Source organism: Falco peregrinus, chromosome 7 (genome assembly GCF_023634155.1).
Source record: "Falco peregrinus isolate bFalPer1 chromosome 7, bFalPer1.pri, whole genome shotgun sequence".
NCBI lineage: Eukaryota > Metazoa > Chordata > Aves > Falconiformes > Falconidae > Falco > Falco peregrinus.
The window spans coordinates 26,611,596-26,631,024 of record NC_073727.1 but is presented as its reverse complement, the minus strand read 5'-3'; the positions used below and the strand labels follow the sequence as shown (position 1 = coordinate 26,631,024).

General features: G+C 39.5%; 1 protein-coding gene across 2 annotated transcripts in view; it reads left to right on the top strand.

Annotated features, from left to right (window-relative positions):
* The window catches only part of CDK19 (cyclin dependent kinase 19), a 133,057-nt gene that overhangs the window by 102,885 nt on the left and 10,743 nt on the right, over positions 1–19,429 (top strand). For both annotated transcript variants that reach the window (XM_055809932.1, XM_055809931.1), the window contains 5 exons: positions 10,395–10,538; positions 10,768–10,837; positions 12,045–12,117; positions 16,350–16,447; positions 17,973–18,051. In XM_055809932.1, the coding sequence (XP_055665907.1) occupies positions 10,395–10,538; positions 10,768–10,837; positions 12,045–12,117; positions 16,350–16,447; positions 17,973–18,051 (464 nt within the window). The remainder of the gene's footprint in view (positions 1–10,394; positions 10,539–10,767; positions 10,838–12,044; positions 12,118–16,349; positions 16,448–17,972; positions 18,052–19,429) is intronic.

Here is a 19,429-nt window from a genome sequence, read left to right as displayed (position 1 = left end):
ACGTTAACTGTTTTGAGATCTAGCACACTAGTTCCTGCTGCCTTCTAATGGCTGTGTCACTCTTGCTTCTCAAGTATGTTTGATGCCTGGAAATTAGCTAGTATATGGGAAGGCCACTGTAAATTCTGAAGTGCCTAAGAGGTGTGAATGCATACTAGCTTAATAGTCAGAACGAGAACAGGGCAGTGGGTTAGATCTGTCTCTGCTGTTGTAAAACTAATGGAGGTACTCTAATGTGGGGCAGACAGTAAAGTTTCATCTCTTAGGACAGTAAGCTGGGTCTCAGGAGACTCGGATTTAAGTACTGATTCAGTCCCAGGTGTTGTATGTGGCCTACAGCATGTTATTTAATCCATCTCACATGTGGTTTCGTTATTGATAAAGTAGGGATGCTACTTAATGGTATTGTCCTGAAGATAAAATCAGTCAATGATAACAAGGAGCTCCCATACAAGTGTTTTATCAATTATTTTTAACTCAGTGAATTGATTATTTGTCTGAAAACCTGGGATGTCACGTAGAATCTGCAGTTAGCTTGAGAAATACAAACATTCTGGACGTTAAAAAAAGTAAAGAAATGGAAAACAAAACCCACTGAATCATCAATCACAACTAGAATCTGCTGATTGTTCTTATTTAGATTGCTCTGTAAATTAACCTGTAAACTTCTGCCTGTGGTCACCCAATACTTCTTCATATGTTTATGGTTCTTTCCTCTTGCAAAACATAGGAAAGAACCAGGTGCTTTTACCTTTTTATTCAGTATTTTGGCAGATTTACTATTGCGTGATGTTTACTGTGACTTAACTGTATGTGGATTATTTTAGAGCAGGAAAATATAACATAAAAATACTTAGAAGGCAGAATATCCTCTACAGTAATTTGTGATTAAAAACAACTTTGGAGTGAGAGATGCCTTAAAAAGTCTGTCTATGCTTAGTCCTGTGTACATCAAAAATAATCAGTTATTTGTGGGCCAAAAAAACCCTCCCTGATGGTAATAGTCTCATTTCCATGTCTTCTTCCTTCTAATTATTTTTCCCTCAGAGTATCAGCTTCATGTTCTTCCCAACTGTTAGTAACCATAGGGCCTCTTATATGAGCAAGCTTTTCCTTCCCTAGTATCTCACTGGCTTTGCCCTTTACCAGTCAGATGAGCTTTGCAGGAGCAGGACTGATTCTCTAACCACTCTAAGCAACCTACACTGTGAGCTCAGTTAAAGAAAAGTTAGGGGAGTAGTTCTTGTGATGTCTGTCATAGCCCAGAGCAAATAATGGATTATAATGTGGAAATGGAACATGAGTGATGACATGAGAAAAGCAAGAATCAGCATTTGGAGAAGGTTAGGAGATGCATTTTGCCCACTTACTCTTCATACTCAGTTCCATTCTGTACGTGTCGGTTGGAATATATTGTGATTCTTTAGAACGTACTGCAAATATGTTGTTCCTTTTATATATGAGCAGGTGAATGGGTTGGTGCAGGGTTGAACTTGCATCACAGAGATATTCCATTTTTTAAGGCTTCCTTTACAAAACAATGGACTAAAGGCTTTCTTAAATGAAACATAAGATTGCCATTTAAAGATCCAAAAGGTTGTCTGTTGTAAAATCTGGTTCCACAGGCATTTTACCCTAGCTAATTAGTGCAGTAGTGAAGGCTTTTAATGTGCTCTGTTTACTACCGTATATGAAAAGTTCACTCACAGAAGTTGATTTGGCTGGAAACCAAGTACCTAATATCATAACGAGATGCATACTTATGGTGCAGAGGAATTTTTTTTTTTAATTTATTTATTTTTTTAGCTAATCTGTCAGTTTGATCTTCAGGCACAATTATTTCAGCAATATCAACTGAAACTTTCAACACTACAGCACTGATTGAGTAGAATGACTTGTTCTCAGGACAGGTGGGATTGCTTCACAAGCAGACTTCTTAGGAATAGCTGTGACTGACATCAGAATTGCATTTCACAGCAGGTTATTTTGTTGCTTATCCAATGGAATCACAATTATATCAGAGTTATTGTCAGTGCCTTATTAGAAAGAGGTGTAAGGCTGAACCCCTTAGTAACAGAAATTTTAAGATATTGTAAAGTAAAGCAGTCTGTTTAGAAGAACAAATAAGCTTCTCTGTGCTATCTTAAAGGCAAGATTTCTTCATGTGCATCCCTTGCTGTTGACTGAAATAAGGTAGACATCAAAAGCTTTAATAACTCCCAGAAAAGACTGTCATGGCTTGTGAAGTGGAACAGACCAGGAAAGTGCTTTTCATGTGTTTCATGTTAAAACTCTGTCTACCAGATAGCAGGTCTTTTGCTCACCTAATGTTACCTTTTGAAGGTGTTTACATGTTGGACCTAGTAAAAAATTGCAATAGCTAATGACACAAGCCAAGTGAGAGCACACAACAGATTATAAACTCACTGTCCCTGTTCATTTAGCATGGAGTTAACCTCCAAGAGCTCCACTCTTGTTAATATAGTCTGCATTTAATCAGAAAAAAAGTGTATTTTGCTTTCAAAGAATATGTACTACTATTTTCTCATTCGCTACAGCTCAGAAGAGCAGAGAAAATGGCAATAATTTGCTAATTTGCTGTGCTATTTGTACAATATAGATATTGGACACTTACCTGCAGTGATGGAATAAAATGGGGAAAAAAATGGAGGAGCAGGGCAGGGAAGTCAATGCTAAAGCACTATAGTTAGGAATCATGAGTTCCTGGCTTTCCAGTCCTATGATCAGATGATACTGTCAGTCTTTTTATTTTATTTTATTTTATTTATTTTATTCCATATGATAAATTGCAAATGCAAAGCTATGGATGTTCCTGAAAAGCTTTGTAAATGCTGTTTTACCAAACAGCAGCATATCTTGCCTGTTCTCCGTTCTTTCATCATTACAGGAGGAAAGGATAACAAGTTCAGTATTAGACCTGCTAATACTTTGCTGTATAAAAGAGACTTGTGACCTTTGCGATGAGAAGCTTTCATATTTCCTTTACTTGCTGCAGTTGTTTGATATTTGGTAGGGGAAAGTAGCCCTGAGGCGACAAAGCTGCCTTTTGTGTCACTCATTACATTCCTTGTACTTCTGATGAGTTGTCACTGAATGAACATTTTTTTCTTTCCACTTTTGTTCTGGTGAAAAATACTTTGGCAGCCCATCACAGTATCTCTTGGACCTTCTGAGGCATAAGCACTGCTGTAGCTGGAACAAAAGTAGCAGTACATTCTTTACTACGTCTTGGAGATACTGGCATTGGCATAAAAATATTAGCCCTCTGCAGTCTCTGATGTATCTGAGGGTTTAGGATTAGGGAGAAAACAAGGCTGTAACATGCTTTCCTTGCCAGAACTCAGCAGTTGTCTCAGTGACCTAATTCCCTGCCCTGAAGCTATGTCACCTGAGGCTGGAGTCCACCCCAGCTTCTGGAAGAAGAACTGAGAAGAGAAAAAAGAAGATGCAACCATCAATCTATTCTGCATTCATACAAGCACCACTCTGTGCTGGCTCGCAAGGATGTTAGCTGCTCAACTGCTAGCTACTGTGGTTAGTCTGTAGTTTATACAGTAGTAGTCTTGGTTAGTGAAGAGTTAAAAAATTGCTGATGAAAATGTGGTATCTAGGATTTGGGATGGGGGAGGAGTATTTGGGAGGGCAGGCACTGAAAATCGTTACAAAAGCAGTGTAATTTTGGTAAAAGTTTAATTCTCAAGCTATGGATGTTGGGAACAGTTGAATTCTCATGCTCTGTGGTACAGCTGTTAATAGGATGGCATTTTCCCTGCCATGAGGTTCCTGTTTTCTTCAGTACGTAGGCTGCATAAGTTAAATACAAGGTTGCGTATAGAACCGTAAACCTGGAATTTCCAAATTCTTGCATATGAAGTTCTGTAAATTAAAGATTTAAGTTCTTCAACAGGATTTCTTCATTTGCAGTTGTATTTTTGCTGCATGAGAGGACTACTTAGGGCCTCTGGTCCTGTTGCCTCTCCCAGTATTAAATCTATTGTACCTGTGTTGTCAACCTTACCGTAGTAATTGAACTGTATTGTTGCAAGCTAGATAATGTCTAATGCACAGCAGAAATTTGAAATCATATGATCCAGGATCTTCATTTAATGATGGTATGCTGAGGGATAGGAGTTTAAATAGAAAATAATTATTTTGACAACCTAAAATAACTCTTTAGGGAGAATGGAGAAATCCTGGCCCACTAAAGCCCTGTAGAAAATTACAGTTGATTTCAGTGAACTCAGAATTTCAGTCAAGATGCTTCAAAATTTTAAAGGTTGTATTAATTGAAATTAATTTAGTTCTTAGTACAAACATGAGAAGAGGGCACCTTAGTTTAAAAAGCTAGTATGGAGCCATACTGTTAAAAATAAGTGAGGATAATAGATTTCATGACTACTTTGAATTAATACGGGTTTGCCTTTAAAAGTTTTGAATTCTCTCGACTCTATCGAGATTACACACTCTTGAAATAAAGCATTGCTCTTAGATACACATTTGGCTGGCTGTGAGTGTATCCTGAGAGGTATTCTGTCTGTCTGCAGAGGAGTCATCTTTGGCTTTACAGCATACACTTCTGTTCTTCAGTCAAGTTCTGTTGAGATGCTGTTTGTTAAAGATCAGTAAACATCACCTAAGTTAGCAATGAGTGATAGCGAATTTCTGACCTTTAGCCTAATGACACCATTTTTTGCTTCCCCTTGAAAAGCCTGTCACATGTAAATGTTTGACCCCATTCTCAGTTCTCCCTAGAAGGTGTCAAATTTAAAAGGCTAGTAACCACTTCTTCCTCAACCTCCTGTTTTACTGATGTCGTGGTTTAACCCTGGCCAGCAGCTAAGCCCCACACAGCTGCTTGCTTGCTCACTCCCCCCTGCTGGGATGGGGGAGAGAATCAGAAGAGTAAAAGTGAGCCAACTTGTGGGTTGAGATAATGACAGTTTAATGCATAAAGCAAATGCTGTGCACGCAAGCAAAGCAAACCAAACCAAGGAATTCCTTCATCACTTCCCATGGGCAGGCAGGCGTGCAGCCATCCCCAGGACAGCAGGGCTCCATCACGCATAACGGTTACTTGGGAAGACAAACGCCATCGCTCTGAAAGTCTCCCCCTTCTTCCCCCAGCTTTGTGCTGACATGTCACATGGCATGGAGTATCCCTTTGGTCAGCTGGATTCAGCTGTCCTGGCTGTGTCCCCTCCCAGCTTCTTGTGCCCCCCCAGCCCCCTCACTGGTGGGGTGGGGTGGGGTGAGAGGCAGAAAAGGCCTTGGCTCTGTGTCACGCTCAGCAATAACTAAAATATCCCTGTAACAGCCAACACTGTTTCCAGCACAAATCCAAAACACAGCCCCATACTAGCTACTGTGAAGAAAATTTATTCCAGCCAAAAGCAGCAAGGCTGACTAAAGTTTAAATGAAGCATATAAAAATCGAGACCTTAGTGTATGAATGGGAGGATCTTTCCCTTGTGTCTGTGATAGCAACAAGTATGTAACGGGTATGTTCTGTACACCTCATCAGACCGAATAAATGAGAATTTTCCCTTTAGAGGTATATTTTTCTCTTAAACCTAATCTCTAGGTATTTAAAACAGTGTAAAAATTAATAAACTTTTTTTGACATTATCTCTGTGCTCCTAGTTGGCTGTGTGTACAGATTCCAGGTAAGTTTAGAACCTGCTGCTGTGCTCAGCATAACAGATGCAAGATCTTTTTTTAATGTATCACACCTTTTCATTAGACCAGTTAATATTTATTTGAAATAATTAGAAACATTTGCCTTCACAGCCCCCTTTCAGGTTTTCAATATATTGATGTATTTGTTGTCCTTGCCTTGACTGGAAAGTTTTGGTGAATCTTAAATGTTTTAGCTCTTACAGGTGTCCTGGATTGCCTTGTTTGGACTAAGGCCTTGCTAACTAGCTTTTGGTCACCCTGGCTGTTGCTTTAGTCCTTGGTGGATGTAGAGAAACTGTATTCTGGTGTCTCCCTCCGCTCTTCACTTTTTACCAGCGTTCAGATGTGTCCTAGAATCGACTTTGTGTTCAAAACAAACAAACAAAAAGGCAGGTTGGTTTGAAGTACTGATACTACTAAACCAAACCTCACTAATGGTGAATTCCTCAGATTGATTGCAGCAAAATAGATATTTTCCAATTCTTGACTGAGTTACTTTAACAGAATCTTATTAAAGAATTACATGAGACTAAGCATTTGTTGATGTATTTCTTTTCTTGGATATCGTTAAGAGCCATTTAGTATTCAATCTTGGACTCTGTCCTGTGTTCATGAAACATTTTAGTTAATATGCATAGGAAAAGATGTTTCATTTTGAGAATCGAGTATTGCTCAATACATTGTCTTACTGTCTTAAATGGTGATAATATCCTTAAAAAATGTTTTCAAAATATTGAAAGAAATGCAGAAATTAGTTTATTGTGCTAGAGACAGGAAAGAGGGCATGAGCATTTCTCTGCTTAATCAGCCCTGTCATTAAAACAGCTATGTCAGCATCCTTTTGTACTGGCTCCTTGAGTACAGTGCTGAAGTAGAGTGGGACATGCAGGATTTTCTCAGCTTTAGTAGCTGACCTATAAAGCTATTAGTCACAGGTTTTAAAACTGGGACATGGGCAGCCATTCAGATATTCAAATAATCTGTGCACTCAGGCATACGTGCAGAAAGTCTGTTTACCGGCCACAAGTGACGTACTTTGAAAGGCTGGCATTTTTTCCTTTTATAAAATCACGTGGAACTTGAGAATATCGTTACAATGGAAGGATACTTAGTAGAGAATAGATTTGAATGGGACCTGAGCAAGCTGTTTGGTGAGGAGTCTGGGGAAAGGAGTATGCTATGGAGGCCTCACTCCCACCCCTCTTTCCAGAGCCAGAGAGAAAAACTAGCTTGCATTCAGGTTCAGTGTGAACTTGAGGAAAGTGGCAGTCTGGAAGTCTTGGAGGGCAAAGTGTAAAAACAAACAGAAATGTAAAAAAAAAACCCCAAACAACCCAACAATAACAACAACAAAAAACCCCAAACAAACAGTAAAAACCTTTTACCACAGATAATTCCTGAAACCTAATCATAGTAGAAGAGACTGTAGGAAACAGAGCCATCCTTACAGGAATGGTTGTGTTACCCTGGTAAATTTATTGGGATTCTTCCAGGAAATCAGATGGGAAAACGGTATCTAGTGCAACTTTGTAGGACCTATGTGTCCCAGTTTTCAGTGGGTCTGGGACATAACAGGTTAAAGTGGATACTCTCTGTAGTTTAGCTTTGACTTGGGAGCAATGAGACAACTTGCCCTCTTTGATCACTAGTAGAGGGGGGAGCAGAGAACCAACTGTTGGATATTTTTTGCCACTAATTTTTGGTGGTTGCCTTTAAAAAGGAAATTTATTTATAATGAAATTGTTATAGAGCATTATAAGAAGATTCTCTTGTGCTAGAGGTAAATGATGTGCACTCGACTAATAATGCACTGTACTTGAAAAATACTGCTTATTTGTTTTAAGCTTTGCACCTGTAAATGCCCACTTCTGAGGGGTAGCACATCTTATTTGGAATAGATTTGGAGTACGTAACCATTAATCTTTTTTTAATGACCACAAACTGGAGACATACGAAATGGCACTGGATAGGGAAATTGCCAATTATTGATAAATCTTTTCCATAGTTAGAGCTGAAGTTTGTATTTTCTTGACTAATATGGACAATGTAGGAGATAAATACCTTTTCGGACTGCTTGTATTGATGAAGTTTTTAAACTTGCCAGAATTTAATGAGGCGTCCCTGCTAGAAAAATGCCACATATGGTAAATACTTACTGTAAATTATGAATGTTATTTTAAAGAAAAGGGCCCAGCCAAACCTGGCCAAAAATTATTAACTGAGAATGGTTTCAGTATGTGCCAAGGATGCATTCAAGATCAGGTTCCATACAAGTTTCACAAAGGGAAGACCCTGACTTGCTTGAGCTGTGTGGTTGTGAGGCCTTTTCCAGCTGTTTAATCTTCACTTACAGAAAATAAAGCTTCAATTTTTCTGTACTACGTATTTTGGGTTACTTTGTATTAGTTCTTTGAAGCTGATGAGTATCTGGCAAGAAACCTAAAGGGCTGAACCCCAGCACTGTGAACTATTAGAGAATATAATGACTAATAAGAGTTAAAGTATTTTCTTACTTGGCTTGTCCAGTAATGCCACTCCATAGAAAATCAACACCAGCTTGGGAATTTATTCAGATGTAATATCCAGTTGGTACAATGTCTGTCTTTCTGAATCCTCAAGGGGTTTAAAATGCGCTCTTGGTGTCAGTCACAGAGCCAGGAAGGGGGAGTGTGTTGCCACAGCGGCTCTGCTCTCTCACACTTCAGCTGATGGAGGAACAGAGTTCTGAAGTTTGCTGTGTTACACCAGGGAGATTTCCCAGTTCAGCTTTGTTGTCGACAAGAATACTAGATTTTTTTCTTTAAAAGGAAAAGGTCAGTCTGGATAGAGCAGTGATGAATAGAATAATGAGCAGCAGCCCAGCCTCTCCCTCACTGTGTGATGGGCAGTGAGCACTGCAGAAAGCCCTGAAAACCAAGAGGGCTGCAACTCCTTTGGCCTCTAGGTAAACAGTCTCCAAAAAAATTTTCTATCTAGTGAAAATGAGTGAACAGATACTGTTAAATGAAGATCCTCTTCTTCAAATAATCAGTAATTTCCATTCTGGAGTAGATAATTTATGCCTACTACTCAGGCAGGGATTGTGATTAATATGCTGCATTAGCTGCCTGAGCAGATAAAATCTCAAGAGCTAAAGATCTTGTTTTCATGCAGGTAAGCTAATAAGAAAATCAAAGGAAGATAGAACCCTGAGAAAGTGATGTAATGCACAGAGAGCAAGTTATACCCTGTCAAAACAATGAATGAAATGTTATCAGACTTCCCTGTAAATAGGGAGAAAGGCTTATGAATTGGGACACCCCAAACTCCACACCTGCAGCATGATGGAAATGGAACTGACCTGTTTTGGCAAAGAGAGTATGGTCACTCTTTTTTCATTCCCTACATAGAGAGCAGTGTGTTTTTCTTCTCAGGATACCATGTGTCTCACAGGCAGCATGGGCCAAACACCACCGTTGACAGCAGGTGGGGTTTTGAGTCTTAGGTTAGTTGCAACAAACAAAAGACTTGGCTTGGTGTTCTCTTTAGTCTGAATCTAATAAACCGAACTCTAGTTAGGTTTGTTGTTTGGGTTTTTTTATCTAGTAGACCTATAAATTCAGGCTAAATTGTTTTCTATAGTTATGCTATTAAATATGGTAAAATCTAAAAGGTTTTCCAGGGTCATCTAGTTTAACCTCAACTACTAAGCAAGTCTCTACACTCTTGTATTTAGCAATCTATGCTCAGTATTCATATGATCTCAACATCTTTTTGCAGATTTAGATCCCAGATGCGTATGTGTCAATGTAGCAATCCATTTCTTTTCTGCTAGTAACCTTCTTCTCACTGACAATTTCATACTTTCATTTTAAGATGCATAATAAAGCGTTGGATCGTACAGAACACTAAGATGGGTGGTGATAGTAGTAACTGGAACAAATACATGTAATCTAGACATTTCTTCTCCTGCAAATGACACTAATGTTCTTGTCCACAATAGATTTAATTTTGAAAAGCATATTAATAAGGAATTTATAAAACAGAGGTTGTTTTCTTTCATTAAAACGTTAGTATATCATGCTGCTGCTTTCTGTATGTACATGAGATGTAGATGAGACAGTTCCAGTATTCTAGTGGGCGTTAGTTGTCAAGTAGGGGGTTTGTTAAGTTTAAGTTTGGTAATCACTTTCCTACTCTTCATTGAAATTAGGATCTTGTTTCTCTATTTTAACTAGCTTGCACTATTTGGCTAAACATATGAGTCATTAGTCATTTCCTTCTTAGTATTTATTAGGTTATCAATTATTTGTTTGGAATTGTTCTGAAACGTGTGATAGAACCTTTGTTTCAATGTATCTTTATGGGGGGGCGGGGTTTATGGTTTGGTTTGAATGGTCAGTTGAATGCCCTTTAAGCTATGTCATCAGCAAATACTGTGTAGGTTTCTACCATAACTGTGAATATATTAAGTGCTGGACTGCCAGTGTACAACTTGAAACAGAATGTGGAGATTCTCATTTTGATCAAAAAAACCCTGTGTCTCCAGATTTGACCCTTTTTCTGTATTATATGAATGCTTTATTTTAAAGTACTGTATGTAATTCTACTGTGAGATATTTTATCTTACTGTGGTTATACAGGTTGTTGAGAAATTGTACAGAAACAAAAAACAGAGTGATGAAGTACAATTTGCATGCATTATTCTCCTTTTTTAGATATTTGGGCAATTGGCTGCATATTTGCTGAACTATTGACTTCGGAACCTATATTTCACTGTCGTCAGGAGGACATCAAAACAAGTAATCCTTTTCATCATGATCAGCTAGATCGCATTTTCAGCGTAATGGGATTCCCTGCAGGTAATTTATTTTCATTAAAGCATCGGGCATAATGCTACTAGAGTTGTTGTTGGGGTTTTTTTTATATATATAAAGGAAATGACGTCGTTTGTATAGGTACAAGCTGTCAATCTGATGGATTTGGAAATGCTGTATATAATAATAACTACTGTAGTTATTTCTTCATGTGTATTACTTTAACCTACGCTTTCAGAATTGTAAATGCTTCTCCTTTTCCCTCCTACCAAAGATAAAGATTGGGAAGACATAAGGAAGATGCCAGAATATCCAACTCTTCAGAAGGATTTTAGGAGAACAACGTAAGTGATGATAACGCAACAATAATTCAGTGAATGTGGCAGATAGGCAGTAACTGGCTCCTATCCTCTGACTTCTTGGGGAGAGGATTTTGGAGTGTTTGAGTTTCAACAGTGTGGCAGCTGTCCTGTTTGACTTAGCTGTTTTGCTTGAATGATGTTCTCTCCCTCAGCTGCTTGTTACAAGCATCAGCTGAGTAGCCTCCTCATTGCTCTAGAAGGGGTCATCGTAAGTGCCATTTAATCTGTGGGAGGCACAGACAAATGAGCTTGCTTAAACCACTTGTATAAGCTGTTCCAGATAATTCATTTTGTGTGAGAAAGAATAGGGAAGCACTTCCCTGGTCTTTTTGACCAGCAGATATATAGAGACAGTAAAGTTGTGGGAAGAAGTTTATATATGGAAGGTAACATGTTTGAGGGTCGTGATACAAAGCCTATCTGGGATCTGAGAATTTTCCACTTTTAGTGTTTCCTGGTGCTTTGGCTAAATTAGTCTAGTGGTGGTGGTAGATCAGAGGGTGTAAGTAGCAACACAGACTCAGTTGTAAGGCAGAGGACATGGATTCAGGAGTTTTGGATTCTGTTACCAGCTCTGCTGTGGATTCTTTACGCTGGCTTTAGACAGGATAGGAAGCTTATCTGTGCACAAAGCTTCTTAATTTTGAAAATAGCTATAGATAACCTCTGGATTTGTAGATTAAAGGCAAGGCACAGGTCATATTTATCTGGGACATTTTTGAGCTTGGGAACTGTAAGGGCTATATGGTTTGCTGCAGGTTGGGGTTAGTAAGACAGAACGCTAAATGAACTGCTCTACTAAATTGCAGCTGGAAACAACTTAATAGCTATTGTGCTATTACAATCTGCTGTATGCTTTCTGTGGCAGAGTTGCTTCAGAAAGGTAGCCTATAAACCTCAGGTTGAGTTTCTTTCTGTCATACGCCCATGTCAACAGCTTATCTATACACTGCAAAAGTTGCATGTTCCATGGAAATAATCTGTACACAGTTGATACTACTCCTGTTAGTGAAAAACACACTGTATATGTGCAACTGCTAGAGAGATATCTGACATGTTTTCTGATAGCAGGGTTTTTTAGAGTTTGCCTGTTAAGGGCTGGTAAATGTTCTTGTGATCACTTGGTATGGTTGCATAGTCTTAATGCTTTATTATTTCAGAAATGTCTTTGTTTAACTGTATTTTTCAGATATGCCAATAGTAGCCTCATAAAATACATGGAGAAACACAAAGTCAAGCCTGACAGCAAAGTTTTTCTTTTGGTAGGTACAACTTGAGAAATCACTGATGATAGGAATGAAATGCATTTATTATGGTAATATATATGTCTGTTCTTCTATCTCATTCTAATGAATGCTGATGTTAAAAGAAAGCTATTTATCACTAACTGGACATTTTTGAGATGTGTTTTCTTCATATACCTTCATGCTGAGGGTGTGCTTAAACTGCTTGTATTGGAGATCTGAAAGTCTTACCTAATTAAGATCAGGAAGGTACTTGGTATACCCAGCCTTACCCTTAGTTCTGCTGTACAAATAGGATAGTGAGTATTGTATATCCCTTGATTCTGTGTTGTTTCAGAGAGCTAAAGGGCTCCCAAGAGCTAAAGAGTTTTGTGAAGAAAGGGTAGAGGAAAGGCAAAATTTAATTACTTCCTTTAGTAATTTCCCCCCCCCCTCCTCTTCTTCTCTCCTCTGATAACAGTCACCTCTGTTCTGTGGGTGATGCCAAACAGTATCCCTAAACACGTATTTGCTGGTTACCTAGTTGAGTCGTTCATTGTAGGTGAATAAAGGATTGCTCTGTCTAGTATGGCATCGTTTCTGGATGCCTCTGCAATGACATAGTGCTGTCTGAATTTAGGAATGAAGTTCAGAGTGATTTTGCTACTCCTGTGAACAAGGGGTCTCTGTAATGAGGCTCTTAGGGCAGCTTGAGTTCTAGTGGTCTGTTTTCAGTTATGGATTCAGCATAGCAGTCCTCTCTTTAGGTCCTGGCAAACGCTTGCTCTTTGACTTGTTAGTAGCTGCTGGCTGATGACACAAATAGAGGTGGAAACAGAACAGGCTGGTCCCAAGTGGGTGGAAGGGAAGCATTCACATAGGAAGTGTGAGACCTCAAAAAAAAAGTAATTAAAATTTCTTAAACTCAGCTTACTGGGCAGACATCGGAGTCATCTGGAGGAATAATCTAACTGAAAAGATGACAATTGTAGTAGAGACATTGTTATTTAGCACCTGAATTTCCCTGTTTTTCTACTAAAGGTGGGGGCCACCAGAAAGCGTGGTGGAATGGCAAAGCAGCACATGAGTTGCTGTCAGTTATGTGGCTAATTCATCAAGGCTATGAACACCTAGGTTGAGAGTCGTCTTAGGAGGGTAGGCTACTTTTCAGGGGGGAAATATTAACCAGATCTCTAAAGAACACAAAACTAACCATATTTTGCCACTCCTATGGCATATTATATATATAAACAAAGAAGCTTGTCATGATAGAGTGAGACAAGGTTATTAAAAGGTAACCATACAAATAGATTGGTGTCTGCCTACGTATTCCCCTATGATTTCCAGAAGTCAAAAGGGCTCTTTCTGAACATCATGAAGACTTAGCAAGTTGGGTTCTCTTAGTCAAATCTTTCTCACTGTTCATAATCAGGGATGAATAAGGACAGCTTAGTCATCAGCCACAGAGATGGAGGCTGGTCTCAAACAGATCAGTCTCCCAGAACTCTGGATAACAATGCCCAGGAACATGGACAACCTTCTTGATACCTCATTGCTGCACTGAGGAGGTCCATGTACCTAAATTGCCACAGCCATGCTACAGCAAAGAGGTTCGATACCTGCCTGCCTTGTCTTATGAAAGATCCTGAAAAACAGCAGATCTTGAAGGAATGGTGTGCATTGCTCTCCCAAATCAAGAGATTAGAAATGTGTTTGCTAATGAGCTTGGAGATACATGTATTCTGAAGGAGACTCCCTAAAACTCCTTGTTCATATCCAAAGTAGTTATGTTTTATTTTTTGAGGTAACCTCTGTCTTGCAAGGTGACCTCTGAAGACATCTACTTTGTAACCTTCATTAGTCAAGACTTTGTGCTGAGTACAGAAAGTGTGGCGGATAGGGAAAATATGGCACCAAGTAGACCGGTGCAAGATAGCAAGTGACTCGTGACAGAGGATAATATTGTGCCACTTTGCTGATTGACATTGCATGATAATGTCTACATGAAGGGCAGAATGGTTTTCATCCAGGAAGAGGCTTCTGTTCTTGCTGTCCTGGAAGGGTTACAAGAATAGTATTTATAGCTGTTGTGTCAGGCCCGTAGAGCCTGAGAGCAAGCAATCTCGAGAGCTGCTGAGAAGTATGAGACTGGTGATGAAGTCCAGTCTCACAGGCTTTCTAGTTTCTGTTAGCAGCTGCTGCCCTGAAGGCAAATTGTGCCCAGGCATTTTTTATTCACTTTCCTAGAAGCATCAGAAGCTACAGAAAACTAGACTTTGTCAACAAAAGTTGTTTTAGAGTAGTATCAGTGATAGGCAGGATATCTCGTTTGGAGTCATGTCTGTGGTATCACCTGGAATGGGCAAACTGATGATGTCCTCAGCAGTGGAGCGGGATTACTAAGGGAATGAGCAGATCATTAAAAAGTCCAAGGTATCTTTAGATCTGCTGCAGTTCATTAGCTTTATCTTTGAATGACAAAGAATACAGGTCATGTTCGGAGGCAGTTTGTGATGACAGTGCTGTATGGCAGGAAGCTGGAGGAGCTTTCTTTTGAGCAGTACTGCAGCAACCAGTTCAGAGGAAGGAGGCCGGGGGGCAGAGCCTGATGTCCTGTACTCTTCTGTCAATGACGTCATCTGGTGCTGAAGACCAGGAGTGGCCTTATACAGAACATTAGTGTTTGTCCCTGTCCACTGTAGAGGAACTGGGGGGAAGAAATTTGCATCACCTGAAATGGTGTCACAAGCCACTAAAACTGACAAAAATTTTGCATGTAGGAGAAATGGTGACATGAAATAAAGATACTGAATACCAAAACCGTTGTCTATATTTATTGTAGCGTGTGAGGCCACTGTGTGGAGAGCCAACAGCACGTTAGAAGTTGAATTTCTTAAGGTATGCAGGAAACGTAGGGTTAAGGGTTATCTGATAACACAAAACATGGTTAAATAAGTGTGCCATGCAAACTTTCCAGGTGTGTGCAATGCAGGACCATCTTGAGGTGTATTTCTGGACAAGTGGCAGGTATCTGTTCAGGAGCTGGTTACAAATAAACTGATAGATAGAGAGACAGCCCAAATGGCCCTTTGTTGTGTTGTCAGTCTGTTGAGGTCCACAGCCCATAAAGTATTGGAGTAAGGAGAGATGGGAAGGAAGTGGCAGAAGTACAGACAATTTTATGAGACCTCATCTACAAGGTAGGGGTAACTACAACTATGAGAAAGGAAATACAAGGAATCATCTTTCTTGATGAGGATGAGTGCTTTTCCTGAGGCTTTTTACAGTACCCCATATATATAGAATATAGAGTTGTATATCAGATTTTTTATTTATTGGGAAAAAAAGCCCTAAACACCCACGCCAAAATCATACCCTTTTGTTGAATATCCAGGGAATATTTGTTGGAGGCCTGGAAGCTAGTGTTTGAACTAAGATGCCCTTTGTAGAAGAAATTTTATTTTCACTGTTGAATTAAGAGAGGATTTTGTGAGAGCAGGATACTGTATGATGTAATTTGAGCACCCAAATTTCTTACTGCCAGTTTATCAGAATGTGATAAGTAATTATTTAAAATGTATGTTATGCCTATAATTCCTGTTTTATACTACTAATGTATTGTAATCCTCTTTTATAGCCTGCTGCAGTCAACAGCATTTTAGCTAATAAATTTATTATTGCTTTCCTCCTGGCAAGGAAGAAAGGTTACTAGGAAGGGTCTTCTCCTCCTCTTTCTCATTTCAATACCAATTAGAGTGGGATTGGGAGTTGCATGAGCGGCTGAGTGCTCTGGCTCTGGAATGCTGCCAGTGTGAGAAATGAAGATTTATTGTTTCCCTCCCTAAAGCGATATGGAGAGTCCTGGTCATGTTCAGTCTCTTCTGACACCTTTTTCCTGTTGTGTCAGCAGTACAGAACAGTATAAAAGCTATACATGTGCCACAACAAAACACCATTATTTAGAAATGATGCTTTATGAACCTTAATAGCTGGATTTAGTGTTGCTTTAGCACAGTGGTCCAGCCTTAGCAATTAATATTGCCTGATACACTTTAATGTATTTCTTACATGAGAAGTGCTTCACAGCCATAGTGCTTTGATGGATGTGCATTCTAGTTCTTGGGAACTTCACTGAACAAGCAATGCTAACTTAGGCTTGTCTGGGCAAGGCACAAATAATTTAACAGTCCACAATCCAAGACATTTAACTCATAGTTGGAAAAATGATAGTTTGATAAGCTTTTTGTTATTCTTAATGTTATGCTTTGCAGCTTCAGAAGCTTCTCACTATGGACCCTACAAAGCGAATTACCTCAGAGCAGGCTTTGCAGGACCCCTACTTTCAAGAGGATCCTCTGCCTACATCAGAGTATGTATTCCCTCTTCCGCAGTCTTCAGGGGTATCTTCTTTCTGCTAAGTGCTAATCCCTGAAATGAGAGGACAGCTGAAAAATTCACAGCTTTCTGCCTGTATCCATAAGTAGTAGTAGCTCAGGCACGCTCAGCAGAAACTATTAACGTAGTACTGAAATGTCTGTATCTACTGGTGCCGGAACTGAGCGGTCGTTTACAATAACCCAGCACCACACTAGTGCTGTAATTCTGAACGTACTACCAAAGCTAGTGTGATAATATTATTGCAGTATGTGGATAATTAATCTGTGCCCTGTTCTGTTCTGCCTTACACAGCCTCACAGAGCCCTGTTCTCCATTGCCTGGCTTCATTGTGCCTTTTCCTAGGACTAGGACACTTCTCTGGCCTACAGCCCCTTCCTGTGCCTTCTTGCACAGAGCAACAGTATGAGGAGAGATCCATGATTGCCTAAAATCCCACAGGTCCCTTGTTCAGAAGGCTTGAGAGTACAGATTTTATATATATATAAATTATTGTAATGAAAAAATCAAATACTCAGTTCCTAATGGCAGACTTTCCTCTTCCAGTTTCTGATCCCAGTTTCCAGAAGCATGGTCGTTCATAGCACTATGATTTGTGGGAGCTGGATGCAGAGACGCTTCCACCTTTGCTTTCACTGCTTCCTCAGCTAGCAGGCAACACTAAAAGGAGGGAACAGCCACTGGAGTGCGAAAGAGTCTAGTTGAGACTAGTTGGGGTTTTTTTGTTTCTTTTTCTGTTTGGATAGGCCAAACATTACATAGTAGCTAGGTTAGGAACTGTTTACACACTTTAAAAAAATCACATCACATTGATTGTATTCTGAATGCTGACACAGAAATCTGAAGAAATGGATACTGGTCAAGATCTACCAGTAATCTTCTATTTAGTGTTTATCTGATACTATCCTGTGTATACCTGTAGCTCCCCACAGATTACAGGATAACATTATGGTAAAGTCTCTGCCATAAACATTAAGGAATGTTCCAGGTCCCATTAACCAGCTGAATTTGAAAGCTATCTTTTTTTCTCTAAACAAGACCTGAGAAGCTAATTGAAAGTAACTGCAGTTGTGATTGGCAAATACGTTGAAGGCTGCTGTAAGCCAACATGGGCTCATAAGACTTTAATACTCTTCGGATCAGGCCCTTTATTCAGTGAGCCATGCATGTTCCAACTAGGCGTTGTGGAACCTCTGACACTGTATTTGTTCATTTTGCCATCTGGATCAACAAGTGGTCGTTCTGGCATTTGGGCATGTTCAACCACGCCATGATTTCTAAATGATGACCTCGTGCCAACAGCAAAGAGGTCTGACGTGATCAGCACCTAGCTGCTGGTATCTGCTGCTGTCTTGGGTGCTCACACTGACACTCACTTATGGAAACGGGGGTCATGAAATACAAGAAATTAAATTGTGTTATATTCCCTTGTTTTTAATATAGCATTAAGTAACTGTATGTCATATGTACATGTCTGTGGACTGTTTACTGTGTTTCAGTGTATTTGCTGGCTGTCAGATTCCATATCCTAAAAGAGAATTCCTCAATGAAGATGAACCTGAAGAGAAAGGGGATAAGGTATAATAAATACGTTTTTCTTTCTTTCTTTTAAGTATGCAGTAAGATAGAATCATGGTGCTACCAAATGAAAACTAATGAAAGGTGAAGAGTTAACTGAAAACTTGTTTTCTGGCAACGCTCTCTTAAAACTGCTTCCCAGACAGGTTAGAAGTATCAGATGACTTTGGGGTCTCTCAGGTGGTATCACCAGCACAGTTTGCCCTGACCTGTGGGCAATGAGCTGGATGGATTGTTTAGCTTGCTTTCAGCTGCCATCATTCCAAGGGGACCTTGCTACCTCCTCCTGCACCGCATGATGAAAACACATTATGACCACATGAAAGGAGTGGCATTTCTATTGTGTGGCTGGCATACACCCAGCCATTTGAAAGCAGACGGCTGTCAGGGTCTCAAATAAATAGTGGCAGCTTACTTCTGGCACTACATCGGAACATTTCATCCATCTGCACACAGTTTCCTGATCATGTTTTAAGGGCACTCAGACAAAGGAGTAATGAGGAGCATGAACTTTTCTGGTAGTGACAATCTGCTCTGAGTACGCTCTTTCCCATAGCCCCATACACATGGGCAAGAACTTGTTTGTGTGCACAGTAAGTTTTGGTGTGTTTGTAACATAATCTGACCTGCTTTGTGTGTGTAGCTTAACTTTGCTGTGTGACCACAGTGATTGTCCCATCACGGTGTGAAGTCTGGACAATGGCGCTATAGTGTATGAAACAGCTTGTTATTTTTGCTTAGAAGTGTACAGTGAGACACCAACAGTAATGTATAGCTAGCAAAATGTGAAGAAAACAGATTTTCTGTATAACACGAGAAGCTAGCTGAGTTTAAAAGTATGCCTATCACGATACATTTCAGACCACAAATTTTGGTTTCAGAACAGATACTGTTGAATATTCTGTGCTGAGAACAAGTGGAAACATCCTGGACTTTTGTGTCCAGATATTTTTATCAAAAAGAGGAAACAGACACCTAAGCAGAAATACAATTGAAGTCCTGGTAGTGATTTGGTTGTAATTTAGTTACTAGCATTGCTTCAACTCTCACAGCTTCAAAAACAAGAACAAACCTTATGAATTAAAATGACTTTGGCTTTTGTTAAGTCAGTGCATTTAAAAGTAAATATCTGTCTTTTTCCTGGGAGTGTTGGGGGGGAAACACTGGCATGTTTATATTCAAAACAGCCATTATTTAAATAGTCTTTGAGGTTGTTGGGGACAGTCACGTATTTATGCACACTCCAAATTATTCTTTTTTTTTTTTTTTTTTAGCCCATTTAGGTAATGTAAGTCACACATTACTCATTGAATGTGTTCCCACAGTGTAGGAAATGTGAAGGTAAAGCATGTCTCTGAAATTTGGATCTGTGCCATGT